Source organism: Bombina bombina, chromosome 2 (genome assembly GCF_027579735.1).
Source record: "Bombina bombina isolate aBomBom1 chromosome 2, aBomBom1.pri, whole genome shotgun sequence".
NCBI classification, from domain to species: domain Eukaryota; kingdom Metazoa; phylum Chordata; class Amphibia; order Anura; family Bombinatoridae; genus Bombina; species Bombina bombina.
In genome coordinates this window covers 809,214,207-809,228,689 of record NC_069500.1, presented here as the reverse complement: position 1 = coordinate 809,228,689, position 14,483 = coordinate 809,214,207, and the positions used below count along the sequence as shown (strand labels likewise).

The following is a 14,483-nucleotide window of genomic DNA, read 5'->3' as shown; positions in this document are numbered from 1 at the left end:
CTCTATAGCAAGGAATGCAGGGGGGCTTACCATAGTAAATGCTTGTCAAGATATTTGTCTTGAGCATGACATCATTGTCTCTCACTGCACTAAATGAACAATATTAATTAAATACATTATACCCCTGATTCACTGTGGTACAGGGATGCACTAATACAACATAAAAATTGGGCTTATTTTTTTTTGTTAGAGACATATATTGGTTTAACATATAAAGGCTATTTTTGTGGAAAACATTTTTTTAAATGTAACAAAAACTACAATGCTCATTAGGTTCACTTGTGAAAGAAGTTCTATAGAGCCGGTATGGGTACAAATGTTTATGACTTTTGTGATTTTCAAGTTGTGTCTAATATGTTCCGCGAGACATTCGTTTATTACGAATGGGTTTTATTGAATCTAGGCCGTTGTCATTTATTATAGAGCTCCAGCAAATTCTGAAATATCTTATATATGATTACAGCAAACAAAATTAACAGAAGTACTGTGTCAGTAGTTAAAGGGATAAGCTAGCCAAAATCAAACTTTCATGATTCAGATACAGCATGCAATTTTAAACAACTGTCTAACTTACTCCTATTATCATTTTTTCTTCGTTCTCGTGGTATCTTTATTTGAAAAAGAAGGAATTTAAGCTTAGGAGTCAGACCATTCTTGGTTTAGTACCTGGGTAGCGCTTGCTGATTGTTGTCTAAATGTAGCGCCCAATCATCATGCGCTACCCAGGTGCTGAACCAAAAATGGGCTGGCTCCTAAGCTTACATTCTTGCTTTTTCAAATAAAGATACCAAGAGAACTAAGAAAAATTGATAATAGGAGTAAATTAGAAAGTTGCTTAAAATTGTATGCTCTATATGAATCAAGAAAGTTTAATTTTGACTAGACTATTCCTTTAAGACAGCATACACGTGTAATTGACAGCTTGCACTGCATGGTTATAAAGTACTGACCCAAAGAGGGAATAACAGTGACACTTGCAAAATACACAAACTAATACTGAGGCCAAAGGAAACAGCACAGGCCTTTCATATATAAGTAATCTTATTTCCATGCTGCTTGGTCACGCTCATTACACAGTGATAAGGAAATGCTTGATCTGCAATATTTATTTACAGTATTGTTCTCACAGCTTCCTCTGCCCTTGTGATACTCACCTGATGTGGATAATCTGTCCAAAACTCCCGCTGGTCCCAAAACCAGGGCTTCTGAAAGCACATAAATCACACATGGTTGTAAAATAAAATCAACTTTATTCATTCACACACACAATGTACCATTAATCTTCAGACATTTAAATATATGTACAAGGGCATACAGCCTTAGGTGTCAAAAATATTCAGTATTTGCTCCTTAATATACAGTATCTGGCACTCTCTGAGCCTGTCCTGGTAATCCAGAGTAAAAAAAAATATCATTAAATTAGACTGAATCCCGGGGCAAACTGAGACCAACCAAGGCAACTGGACTCCACTTCTCTGCACCAACCTCACCAGAGCCCCCAACCTTCAAGGCCATGGACAGGACACACAACCTCCAGAGCCAACACCCCAGGGTCCATACAACAACAGAACCCCCCCCCCCAAGGCTCCACCCTCCAGGGCCCCCAGAGCAACAGACCCCTATCTAGATACAGGGCTCCCACACCAGGGCCAGTCACAGGGTCCCACACTTAGGGTAGAGCCCCCACTCCACACACCCTTAACTGCTTAGTTATTGCTAACACAGTCCGGTGCCTGATCATCTGCTGCCAACCCCAGCTCACAATCACTAGTGCTACTCTTTCAACAGAGGAAGGTAAGGTCTGTTGGTCACTGTCCCATATTAATATTTGTTTGCCGGTTGCTGCCCGCTATCCTAATGTAGCTCAGCTGTCAATGCTGTGCTAGCTCATTTAACTGCCCGTGACTATAGGTAGTGCACCAGGAGCCTTGGTGATAACAGTGGTGAGCCCCCTACATGTTGCACCCTTGATCCAGGTCCTATGTGCCCAATTGCTCACTCTGCCTCTGAAACTGAACATTATCTGTAAATCAGCTTACACTATATCCTGTTATGATAATCTGCAGTATATTCCACTGCACATTTTAAACACTGTACAACAAATATATACTCACATCATATAAAAGTGCAAGGCCAATGAAGAACGAAATAAAGTGGAAAATAAATTTCCAGCTAGAATAAAAAACAAAAAAAACAACACTTTTATTAAATAGTGTTACATATAATCATTTAGTTGTCACATTATGTATGAATAAATGTCATTATGATTGTTTAAAGAGACAAACACTAAATACAAGTCATGCGATTTTTGGTGCCAGCATTTTGGAACCTAGGTTACTCCTCCGGTATCTGAAGAGTTGCTGCACAGATGCAAACACTTGAGCATTGGAATTAAGTGAAAGCTAGATTTCAACATGGTGGCACTCATGACTTGAGGTAGGAAAGGGATAACCTCAATACTACACTTTTAAAATGTATTTAGGCCCAGATTACAAGTGGAGCACTATTGATAGCACTGGGTGCACTATCAATATTGCAGGCACAGGGTAAGAAAACAGCACAATCTGATATTACAAGTCCACTGTAAAAAAAAAGTAATTAAAGAGACACTGAACACAATTTTTTTCTTACGTGATTCAGATAGAACATGCAATTTTAAGCAACTTTCTAATTTACTTATATTTTCAAATTTTCTTCAGTCTCTTGGTACCTTTATTTGAAAAGCAAGAATGTAAGTTAAGATGCCGGCCCATTTTTTGTGAACAACCTAGGTTGTTCTTGTTGATTGGTGGATAAATTCACCCACCAATAAACAAGTGCTGTCCAGTCCTTAACCAAAAATTGTCTTTCTCCTTAGCTTAGATGCCTTCTTTTTCAAATAAAGATAGCAAAAAAAAAAAACCCAAAGAAAAATGAATAATAGGAGTAAATTAGAAAGTTGCTTAAAAACTTAAATTATGCTTACCTGATAATTTTCTTTTCTTCAGATGGAAAGAGTCCACAGCTGCATTCATTACTTTTGGGAAATAAGAACCTGGTCACCAGGAGGCGGCAAATACACCCCAGCCAAAGGCTTAAATACTCCTCCCACTTCCCTCATCCCCCAGTCATTCTTTGCCTTTCGTCCCAGGAGGTTGGCAGAGAAGTGTCAGAAGTTTGTTTGGTCTCTTATGGAGAGTAGTACTATTCGACATGGGACTGGAGTATTAGAGTCCGGAGATGCAACGAGAGTCTTTCTGCGAAACCACCCCGACTCATATTAACAGCTCCCCAAGCAATCGGCATTGTTGAACTTTGCTTCTCTGCCTGCTTTCTTCTCTCAAGTCCATGGCGGAGGCGCTACTACTATTCATCACACTTGAAGGGCCGTGTTCCTGTTCCACGGCATAGATTCTGGTAAGATCGTTTCATTTTACTTCATTAGAATGTACTGTAACCTATTGTTTCCTTTAAGGTGCTATCATGTGGAGCTTATTAAAGGGCCAGTAAACCTAAAAAATAATGTTATATAATTCTGCACATAGTGCAGAATTATATAACATTATATGAGTGCTAGCTTTATACAACCTAATATATCCAGTAAACATTTATAAAAAAACAGGGTTTTCCAGACCCGCCCTCTGTGCTCTACTGAGTGGGTCTGGTTTTCCCTCAGAGCGCATCTGGCCAGCTGTCTAGTAACAGCCCGGCCTGCATTAAGTGTAATGCATTAAGTGTTACTAGACAGCTGGCCAGATGCACTCTGAAGGAAAACCAGACCCGCTCACTAGAGCACAGAGGGCGGGTCTGGAAAACCCTGTTTTTTAATAAACGTTTACTGGATATATTAGGTTGTATAAAGCTAGCACTCATATAAGGCTTAAATACTCCTCCCACTTCCCTCATCCCCCAGTCATTCTGCCGAGGAACAAGGAAGAGTAGAAGAAATACCAGGGTAAAAAGGTGCCAGAAGAATAAAAAATGAGAGACGCCCCACAGAAAAAATACGGTTGAGGAGCTGTGGACTCTTTCCATCTGAAGAAAAGAAAATGATCAGGTAAGCATAATTTAAGTTTTTCTTTATAAATGGAAAGAGTCCACAGCTGCATTCATTACTTTTGGGAAAACAATACCCAAGCTATAGAAGACACTGAATGCAAAAACGGGAGGGTACAATAGGCGGCCCATTCTGAGGGCACCCGGCTTGAAAAACCCCCCACAACTCAATCAAACCCGCTTCGTCGAAGCCGGGCAAAAGAACTAGAAGGAAAAGGCCCCAAGGACACTGACCCGCAGATAGTCCAAAAGATTAACTAGAGACCGCAAGCAGACTCACTGAGCCAACACTTCTCCAGGAGAACCGTCGCCCAGCAGTCGGTCCCCTTACTAGTACAGTACCAAAATCCTCAAAAGGGAGAGGACAAGGGTAAGCCAAAGGGAAACCCAAAAGGTACAGCAACATCCATAAAGGGAAAAAAAAACCTTCAAAGGAAGGCCAAGTCCACAGAGACCCGAATGGATCCAGAGAACAAGGGGAGACGACGCCCAACCCACAAGAAGCAACCGGACATCATCAAGGAGAAGAAACATCTCCCAAACATCGTCCAACAGCTGAAGGCAAAGTCCTCAAAACGTCAGAACTCAGAGACTGAGAAAACAGAAAATTACAAGTAGCAAACACAGAAAATAAACATCTGAGTCCAGTAACACGCTGCCATCCGTAGAAAGACACAGAGAAAACACTATCCATAAGGAAGAAGCAGCAGAACAAAATAGCAGACTGCCCAGCCTCCAAGACAGAGATTGCACCAAGACAGAGGACACTCTCCAGGCAATCCAGGCCGCCAAGCCTGCTCACAGATCTCAAAGGGGGAGAGGCACAGAACCTCTTAAAAAAGAAGGTCCACTGTCACCCCCAAGACCTGAGGATGAACAACAGATCTCAGATCCTACACCTAGCCAGACCAGCCCAAGCAACGACAGATCTGAAAGCAAGGGAACTGAAAGGAACCCCAAGACAGGCCCCCAAAAGGGCCAAAGAATGGACACAGCCACTTCAACCTAAAGACAATCAAGCAGGCGTTAAACCCAAGGAGATCTAGCAAGGCACAGTCAGCATGTTATTAGTTAGTAGCTGCACTTGTGGGTCAGCATATTATTAGTTAGTAGCTGCACTTGTGGGTTTGCCAGATAGTAAATTCAACAAAGTTTATCCAGTAATCCTATCTGTAAGGTGTTAAATAAGCCGTACCAGCCAAACAGCTAGATTACGAGTTTTGCATTACGGTTTTAACGCTGAAAAAATGGCCATTTCAGCAAAAAAAAAACATAATGCAGCCATTACGAGTCGTGTCGGTATAGCTATACCGCAAGCATTTTAGCCTGTAACGCAACGTCAATCCCGCACTAAAAAAAAAATCAACGTTTTTGCATGGGATTTTCATAGCGCCAGTATTACAAGTTGTGCGGTGAGGCTAAAATGCTTGCATTCCAGCCTATACCGACACGATCCGTTCCGCTATCTGAGACCAGTAGTTATGAGTTTTGCACAACAAAACTTACACAAAACTCATAATTAAAATGTTACAAAGTACACTAACACCCATAAACTACCTATTAACCCCTAAACCGAGGCCCTCCCGCATCGCAAACACTATAATAAAATTATTAACCCCTAATCTACCACTCCCGACATTACCGCCACTAATAAAAGTTATTAACCCCTATTTCGCCACTCCTGACATCGCGACCACTAAATAAAGTTATTAACCCCTAAACCTCTGGCCTCCCACATCACTGCCACTAAATAAACCTATTAACCCCTAAACCGCCAGCTAATAGAATCAAATCAAATCAACCAATAGAATTTCAGTAGCTCTCATCCTATTGGCTGATTTGAATTTCAAAAATCAAATCAGCCAATAGGAATGCAAGGGACGCCATTTTGAAAAAGCTCCCTTGCATTGAAGATTCAGTGTACGGCGGCGACCGTATGAAGAGAACGCTCTGCGCTGATGTCTTGAAGGATAGACCTGCTCCGCCCCGCCGGGTTGAAGATAGAAGATGCCGTTTGGATGGATGAAGACCTCATCGCCTGGATGAACACTTATCGCCTGGATGTCCGGACTTCAGAAACTGCAAGTGGATCGTCGGGGCTTAGTGTTAGGTTTTTTTTTTTTTTAGATTAGGGTTTGGGCTTTTTTAAAAGAGCTAAATGCCCTTTTAAGGGCAATGCAAAAGAGCTAAATGCCCTTTTAAGGGCAATGTCCATACAAATGCCCTTTTCAGGGCAATGGGTAGCTTAGGTTTTTGTTAGAGTTATTTTTTTTATTTTGCGGGGTTGGTTGGGTGGTGAGTTTTACTGTTGGGGGTCTTTGTATTTTTTTTCAGGTAAAATAGCTGACTTCTTTAGGGCAATGCCCTACAAAAGGCCTTTTGGTAGTTTATTGTAGGCTAGGGTTTTTTTTATTTTGGGGCGGCTTTTTTATTTTTATAGGGCTATTAGATTAGGTGTAATTGTTTTTATTTTGGATAATTTTCGTTAATTTAGTGTTTGTTATTTTTTGTAATTTAGTATTTTTTATATTTTGTAATATTGGATTTAATTTTTTTTAGTAGTGTTAGTTTTTTTATGTGTAATTTAGTTTATTTAATTGGTAGTTTTTTTAATTTTAGTATAATAGTTGTTAATTCTTAGATTTTTTTAATTTCACAGGTAAGTTTTTATTTATTTTAAGATAGGGATATTGTAATTTTAATTTAAAGTTAGGGGGTTGGCGATGTCGGGGAGCGGTGGAATAGGGGTTAATAACTTTTATTAGTGGCGGCGATGTTGGGAGTTGCCGTTTAGGGGTTAATAACTTTATTTTGGTGTTGGCGATGTTGGGGGCAACAGATTAGGGGTGTTTAGACTAGGGGTTTATGTTAGTGTGTTAGGTTTAAACACTTTTTTTTTCCCCACAGACATCAATGGGGTTGTGTTACGGCGATCACCATTCCGCGCTTCTCTCCTCATTGATGTCTATGGGGAAAGTGTGCACGAGCATGTCAAAGCAGCCCATGGATTTTGTGCGGTATGGAGCTCATCGCCACCATATCGCATGCACAAGGAGGCTTTTTAGAAACTCGTAATGGCAGCGATACAGAGGGTGAAATAATGGAACTTTTGTTGTGTTCGTTTCACCCTCTAAAGCACAAAACTTGTATCCTAGGTGAAAGTTAGTTCATGCAGCAGATACAAATTGCTACTATTAGTATATTTATGTTGCAAGTTCTCAATTGGGAGTAGAAAAACTATTGAAATAACCACTTGGAATCTCTTTCACTACAGGAATTGGGAGTTAAAATTGAAGGTGCCATTTTATAGAGACATTCAGAAGTATTCCCCTTTACTTTCAGCAAATCGCCTTTCTAGGCTACAGGGAAATAAAGCAGCGACTTAAGTATACTTTTTGTGAATTTCATCACAGGCTAAGTGCCGTTTTACTCACTGTGTTCCAAACGTAGGGTTAATTTATACGGTTGCTGTGACATATACGTAAACATTTATCCAAATTTCCAGATTCATAGGGCTTGGCAGATATACCGGTCACTGGTTGCCTCCTCACAGAGGGAAGGTGTCTCACAGTGGTCCTGTAAATGAAAAAAATAATCCCACCTTTGGGACACAGTGAGTGCTGAAAGTAAAGGGGGATACTTCTGAATGTCTCTATATAACAGCACCTTCAAATTGAACCCCCAATTCCTGTAGTGGAAGAGATTCCAAGTGGTTATTTCAACAGTTTTTCTAATACCAATTAAGAACTTGCAACATAAATATACTAATAGTAGCAATTTGTTTCTGCTGTATAAACTAACTTTGTTTGGCTGGAACGGTTTAATTAACACCTTATAGATTGGATTACTGGATAAACTGAATATACTGTATTATGCCCTTTTAACAAGACATGTCAAGTCAGACTTTGATAACACTATATAAACTGTCTTCTCTAATCAAATATGGAAAACATTCTTGTACTTTAAAAATAAATCAGAGTTCAAATTGTGCAATTCTCCTCGTGATCACCAAACCTCAAAGATTAGCAACTGGTCTGCATATCAACAGTAATTTAATTGGATAATACAGGCTGGGGGTGTGCCTAACACTTAACCTGAGTGGTCTAGTCAGCAAAAAATAAACACATAACAACAGTCTGGTGCTTTTTTTTTTATTAACAAATACACAGTTCATTATGTGTTAAAGGGACGGTAAAGTCAAAATTAAACTTTAACAAGTTTCAGAGACAGCATATAATTAAAAACAAAACAAAACAAAAGCAACAAAATTAAAACGATTACTTCTATTATTAAATTTGATTGATTCTCTTGGTCTAATTTGTTGAAGAGTAAACCTAGGTAGGCTCATATGAGCTCAGGAGTGTATATATATATATATATATATATATATATATATATATATATATATATATATATATATGTATATATCCTTTACCTTTATTTAGTCATATGAAAACAGAATTTATGTTTACCTGATAAATTACTTTCTCCAACGGTGTGTCCGGTCCACGGCGTCATCCTTACTTGTGGGATATTCTCTTCCCCAACAGGAAATGGCAAAGAGCCCAGCAAAGCTGGTCACATGATCCCTCCTAGGCTCCGCCTTCCCCAGTCATTCGACCGACGTAAAGGAGGAATATTTGCATAGGAGAAATCATATGATACCGTGGTGACTGTAGTTAAAGAAAATAAATCATCAGACCTGATTAAAAAACCAGGGCGGGCCGTGGACCGGACACACCGTTGGAGAAAGTAATTTATCAGGTAAACATAAATTCTGTTTTCTCCAACATAGGTGTGTCCGGTCCACGGCGTCATCCTTACTTGTGGGAACCAATACCAAAGCTTTAGGACACGGATGATGGGAGGGAGCAAATCAGGTCACCTAGATGGAAGGCACCACGGTTTGCAAAACCTTTCTCCCAAAAATAGCCTCAGAAGAAGCAAAAGTATCAAATTTGTAAAATTTGGTAAAAGTGTGCAGTGAAGACCAAGTCGCTGCCTTACATATCTGATCAACAGAAGCCTCGTTCTTAAAGGCCCATGTGGAAGCCACGGCCCTAGTGGAATGAGCTGTGATTCTTTCAGGAGGCTGCCGTCCGGCAGTCTCATAAGCCAATCTGATGATGCTTTTAAGCCAAAAGGAAAGAGAGGTAGAAGTCGCTTTTTGACCTCTCCTTTTACCAGAATAAACAACAAACAAGGAAGATGTTTGTCTGAAATCTTTAGTAGCCTCTAAATAGAATTTTAGAGCACGGACTACGTCCAAATTGTGTAACAAACGTTCCTTCTTTGAAACTGGATTCGGACACAAAGAAGGTACAACTATCTCCTGGTTAATATTTTTGTTGGAAACAACTTTCGGAAGAAAACCAGGCTTAGTACGCAAAACCACCTTATCTGCATGGAACACCAGATAGGGCGGAGAACACTGCAGAGCAGATAACTCTGAAACTCTTCTAGCAGAAGAAATTGCAACCAAAAACAAAACTTTCCAAGATAATAACTTAATATCTACGGAATGTAAGGGTTCAAACAGAACCCCCTGAAGAACTGAAAGAACTAGATTAAGACTCCAGGAAAGAGTCAAAGGTCTGTAAACAGGCTTGATCCTAACCAGAGCCTGAACAAACGCTTAAACGTCTGGCACAGCTGCCAGCCCTTTGTGAAGTAAAACAGATAAAGCAGAGATCTGTCCCTTCAGAGAACTCGCAGAAAATCCTTTCTCCAAACCTTCTTGTAGAAAGGAAAGAATCTTAGGAATTTTTATCTTGTTCCATGGGAATCCTTTAGATTCACACCAACAGATATATTTTTTCCATATATTATGGTAAATTTTTCTAGTTACAGGCTTTCTAGCCTGAATAAGAGTATCTATTACAGAATCTGAAAACCCACGCTTTGATAAAATCAAGCGTTCAAACTCCAAGCAGTCAGTTGGAGGAAAAACCAGATTCTGATGTTCGAATGGACCCTGAATAAGAAGGTCCTGTCTCAAAGGTAGCTTCCATGGTGGAGCCGATGACACATTCACCAGGTCTGCATACCAAGTCCTGCGTGGCCACACAGGAACTATCAAGGTCACCGAAGCCCTCTCCAGATTGATCCTGGCTACCAGCCTGGGAATGAGAGGAAACGGTGGGAATACATAAGCTAGGTTGAAGATCCAAGGTGCTACTATTGTATCCAATAGAGTCGCCTTGGGATCCCTGGATTTGGACCCGTAACAAGGGACCATGAAGTTCTGACGAGAGGCCATCAGAACCATGTCTGGAATGCCCCATAATTGAGTTATTTGGGCAAAGATTTCCAGATGGAGTTCCCACTCCCCCGGATGCTCCTCCATCGCCAGGGAACTCCTTGTTACCCCCTGATGGTTGATATATGTAACAGTCGTCATGATGTTTGATTGAAACCTTATGAATTTGGCCTTTGCTAGTCGAGGCCAAGCCTTGAGAGCATTGAATATCGCTCTCAGTTCCATTATGTTTATCGGGAGAAGAGAGTCTTCCCGAAACCATAGACCCTGAGTTTTCAGGGGTTCCCAGACCGCGCCCCAGCCCACCAGACTGGCGTCGGTCGTGACAATGACCTATTCTGGTCTGCGGAAGCTCATTCCCTGTGACAGGTTGTCCAGGGTCAGCCACCAACGGAGTGAATCTCTGGTTATTTGATCTACTTGTATCGTCGGAGACAAGTCTGTATAATCCCCATTCCACTGTCTGAGCATGCACAGGTGCAATGGTCTTAGATGAATTCGTGCAAAAGGAACTATGTCCATTGCCGCAACCATCAAACCTATTACTTCCATGGACTGCGCTATGGAAGGAAGAAGAACAGAATGAAGTACCTGACAAGAGCTTAGAAGTTTTGATTTTCTGGCCTCTGTCAGAAAAACCTTCATTTCTAAGGAAACTATTATTGTTCCCAAGAAGGGAACTCTTGTTGACGGGGACAGAGAACTTTTTTCTATGTTCACTTTCCACCTGTGAGATCTGAGAAAGGCTAGGACAATGTCCGTATGAGCCCTTGCTTTTGACAGAGACGACACTGAATCAGGATGTCGTCCAAGTAAGGTACTACTGCAATGCCCCTTGGTCTTAGCACCGCTAGAAGGGACCCTAGTACCCTTGTGAAAATCCTTGGAGCAGTGGCTAATCCGAATGGAAGTGCCACAGGTAATGCTTGTCCAGAAAGGCGAACCTTAGGAACCGAAAATGTTCCTTGTGGATAGGAATACGTAGGTACGCATCCTTTAAGTCCACCGTGGTCATGAATTGACCTTCCTGGATGGTAGGAAGGATCGTTCGAATGGTTTCCATTTTGAATGATGAAACCCTTAGAAACTTGTTTAGAATCTTGAGATCTAAAATAGGTCTGAATGTTCCCTCTTTTTTGGGAATTATGAACAGGTTGGAGTAAAAACCCATCCCTTGTTCTCCTAATGGAACAGGATGAATCACTCTCATGCTTAACAGGTCTTCTACACAGTGTAAGAATGCCTGTTCGAAGATAATTGAGACCCTTGGAACCTTCCCCTTGGGGGTAGTTCCCTGAATTCCAGGAGATAACCTTGAGAAACTATTTCTAGCGCCCAAGGATCCTGAACATCTCTTGCCCCAGCCTGAGCAAAGAGAGAAAGTCTGCCCCCCACCAGATCCTTCCCAGATCGGGGGCCAACACTTCATGCTGTTTTGGTAGCAGTGGCAGGTGACTTGGCCTGCTTACCCTTGTTCCAGCCTTGCATCGGCCTCCAGGCTGGCTTGGTTTGAGAAGTATTACCCTCTTGCTTAGAGGGTGTAGAATTTGAGGCTGGTCCGTTTCTGCGAAAGGGACGAAAATTTGGCTTCTTTTTAGCCTTAAAAGACCTATCCAGAGGAAGGGCGTGGCCCTTTCCCCCAGTGATGTCTGAAATAATCTCTTTCAAGTCAGGGCCAAACAGTGTTTTACCCTTGAAAGGGATGTTAAGCAAAAGCGCTCTGCGCGCCACGATAGCAAACCCTGAATTATTCGCCGCTAATCTAGCTAATTGCAAAGCGGCATCTAAAATAAAAAAGAGTTAGCCAATTTAAGAGCTTGAACTCTGTCCAAAACCTCCTCGTACGAAGATTCTTTATTGAGCGACTTTTCTAGTTCTTCGAACCAGAAACACGCAGCTGTAGTGACAGGAACAATGCATGAAATTGGTTGTAGAAGGTAACCTTGCTGAACAAACATCTTTTTAAGCAAACCCTCTAACCTTTAATCCATAGGATCTTGAAAGCACAACTATCTTCTATAGGAATAGAAGTGCGTTTGTTTAGAGTAGAAACCGCCCCCTCGACCTTGGGGACTGTATGCTATAAGTCCTTTCTGGGGTCGACTATAGGAAATAATTTCTTAAATATAGGGGGAGGACAAAAGGTATGCCGGGCCTTTCCCACTCCTTACTTACTATGTCCGCCACCCGCTTGGGTATAGGAAAAACATCGGGGGGCACCGGAACCTCTAGGAACTTGTCCATCTTACCTAATTTCTCTGGAATGACCAAATTGTCACAATCATCCAGAGTAGATAATACCTCCTTAAGTAGTGCGTGGAGATGTTGAAATTTAAATTTAAAAGTTACAATATCAGGTTCTGCTTGTTGAGAAATTTTCCCTGAATCTGAAATTTCTCCCTCAGACAAAACCTCCCTCCTGGCCCCTTCAGATAGGTGTGAGGGTATGTCAGAACAGATATCATCAGCGTCCTCTTGCTCTTCAGTGTTTAAAACAGAGCAATCACGCTTTCTCTGATAAGTAGGCATTTTGGAAAAAATGCATGCAATAGAATTATCCATTACAGCCATTAATTGTTGTATGGTAATAAGTATTGGCGCACTAGACGTACTAGGGGCCTCTTGTGTGGGCAAAACTGGTGTAGACACAGAAGGGGATGATGCAGTACCATGCTTACTCCCCTCATTAGAGGAATCATCTTGGGCAATATCATATCTATGGCATTATTATCCCTACTTTGTTTGGACATTATGACACAAATATATTTAAATGGGGAGACACATTGGCTTTCATACATATAGAACATCGTTATCTGATGGTTCAGACATGTTAAACAGGCTTAAACTTGTCAACAAAGCACAAAAAACGTTTTACAATAAAACCGTTACTGTCCCTTTAAATTTCAAACTGAACACACTTTATTACTGAATATGTGAAAAAGTATGAAGGAATTGTTCAAATTTCACCAAAATTTCACCACAGTAACTTAAAGCCTTAAAAGTATTGCACACCAAATTTGAAAGCTTTAACCCTTAAAATAACGGAACCGGAGCCGTTTTTACATTTAACCCCTATACAGTCCCAGGTATCTGCTTTGCTGTGACCCAACCAAGCCCAGAGGGGAATACGATACCAAATGATGCCATCTATAAGCTTTTTCAGTGGTTCTTAGCTCCTCACACATGCATCTGCATGCCATGCTTTCCAAAAACAACTGCTCTGTCTATGACTAGAAAAGGCCCCCAGTGAAAAAGGTGTCCAACACAGTGCCTGCCGTTTTTATTAAAACAATCCCCAAGATTTAACAACTATTAAAAGTAATAATCTGCCAAATATACTTAGTAAAGTAATCGTTTTAGCCCAGAAAAATGTCTACCAGTTTTTTAAGCCCTAATGAAGCCCTTTATTCTTTTACTCAAACTAAGAAAATGGCTTACCGGTTCCCATAGGGAAAATGACAGCTTCCAGCATTACCGAGTCTTGTTAGAAATGTGTCATACCTCAAGCAGCAAAAGTCTGCTCACTGTTTCCCCCAACTGAAGTTAATTCCTCTCAACAGTCCTGTGTGGAAACAGCCATCGATTTTAGTAACGGTTGCTAAAATCATTTTCCTCTTACAAACAGAAATCTTCATCTCTTTCCTGTTTCAGAGTAAATAGTACATACCAGCACTATTTTAAAATAACAAACTCTTGATTGAAGAATAAAAACTACATTTAAACACCAAAAAACTCTAAGCCATCTCCGTGGAGATGTTGCCTGTACAACGGCAAAGAGAATGACTGGGGAAGGCGGAGCCTAGGAGGGATCATGTGACCAGCTTTGCTGGGCTCTTTGCCATTTCCTGTTGGGGAAGAGAATATCCCACAAGTAAGGATGACGCCGTGGACCGGACACACCTATGTTGGAGAAATACTAAAAATATCAATACTGCAGAATTAGCTATAGAACAGTTACGTAAAAAAAAAAGGCAGTAGCAGAAATCAATTCCCAATAGCTGGGAGAGACAGTCTAACCCATTTGGCACGGTATTCCTGCAACAATTTTGGGGCCAATTTATCATGACCCGAATCGGGCTAGATACATCTGTTTCCGTGCGAGCCGTCAGGCTTGCCGGAAACAGGAGTTAAGAAGCAGTGATCTTAAGACCGCTGCTCCTTAATTCGTACACCACCTCTGAGGCGGCGT

General features: G+C 41.0%; 1 protein-coding gene across 1 annotated transcript in view; it reads right to left on the bottom strand.

Moving 5' to 3' along the window:
- The window catches only part of CERS4 (ceramide synthase 4), a 501,010-nt gene that overhangs the window by 172,128 nt on the left and 314,399 nt on the right, over positions 1-14,483 (bottom strand). Inside the window, exons 5-6 of the mRNA XM_053703019.1 lie at positions 2,115-2,172; positions 1,155-1,205 (exon numbers count right to left, since the gene is read on the bottom strand). Coding sequence (XP_053558994.1) covers positions 1,155-1,205; positions 2,115-2,172 — 109 coding nt within the window. The remainder of the gene's footprint in view (positions 1-1,154; positions 1,206-2,114; positions 2,173-14,483) is intronic.